Source organism: Penaeus monodon, chromosome 22 (assembly GCF_015228065.2).
Source record: "Penaeus monodon isolate SGIC_2016 chromosome 22, NSTDA_Pmon_1, whole genome shotgun sequence".
Classification (NCBI taxonomy): Eukaryota; Metazoa; Arthropoda; class Malacostraca; order Decapoda; family Penaeidae; genus Penaeus; species Penaeus monodon.
In genome coordinates this window covers 42,634,904-42,635,773 of record NC_051407.1, presented here as the reverse complement: position 1 = coordinate 42,635,773, position 870 = coordinate 42,634,904, and the positions used below count along the sequence as shown (strand labels likewise).

Here is an 870-nt window from a genome sequence, read left to right as displayed (position 1 = left end):
AAAATGACTCACCCTTGGCATCCCCATTACATGGGCAGTAATATGTTCTGCTGAAAGCCTGCTCTCTGGGACACCTGAATCTTCCAGTTTAGCAGTCCAGTGTGTCAGGCTTTCACCCACTGTGCTTGATGTGGATGAGTATTCTCGATACCATATATCATTCAGCTTATTCTGGAGTCGCTGTGTGTATAATCCTCCTAACATTTTCTGTGTTATTCTTCTGGGTTGAAATCTGAGTGTATTTACATTGAGCAAACCCCATTTCAATTCTGTGTCTCTATAAATTGGTTGTACTCTTTTTTCCTGAGAAAAAGATATTTCCATGTACTCACTTTCTGATTTTTTTGTATCTATGGAATTTAAACATTCGCACTGAGTCCTCTGTCTTGTAGAAAGGGATTTAACACATCTATATATACTGAAGGAATGTCTTTGTATATGTTTACATTTTCCTTGATGAAACATTTTGTATTATTTCTGTAAATAAAATGAGAAATAAGCATTAAACATTATATACAACATAATAAACATAATATTACAAAGAACACTGAAACCTATTTTTCATAAATATAATAAACTATAAAGTAAACTACAGTAAGCTATAGTACATATATTCTATATGGTTACTTTCTCAACATTATGAATGTCTGAACTCGAGTCACAAAGGAATGTCAGTATGGAACAGAAGTCAAGGCCAATTAAATGACTGGAAAATATAACCCATAACTATTAGATCTGCAAAATAGTGTTCACTATAACTGGTCAAATTTAAGTTTCTGATGAGTATATATAACATGGCAAACAATAAAAAAAATCAGTGCATTAGTAAATTTTAAGGTATATTTCCTTATTTTGCTGTTTAAAGAAAAA

The 870-nt window shown here is 32.0% G+C and overlaps 1 protein-coding gene across 1 annotated transcript in view; it reads right to left on the bottom strand.

The window, feature by feature from the left end:
* The window catches only part of LOC119587172 (MTRF1L release factor glutamine methyltransferase-like), an 8,584-nt gene that overhangs the window by 4,432 nt on the left and 3,282 nt on the right, over window positions 1-870 (bottom strand). The window contains exon 2 of the mRNA XM_037935939.1: window positions 13-477. Coding sequence (XP_037791867.1) covers window positions 13-465 — 453 coding nt within the window. The 5' untranslated portion in view covers window positions 466-477. The remainder of the gene's footprint in view (window positions 1-12; window positions 478-870) is intronic.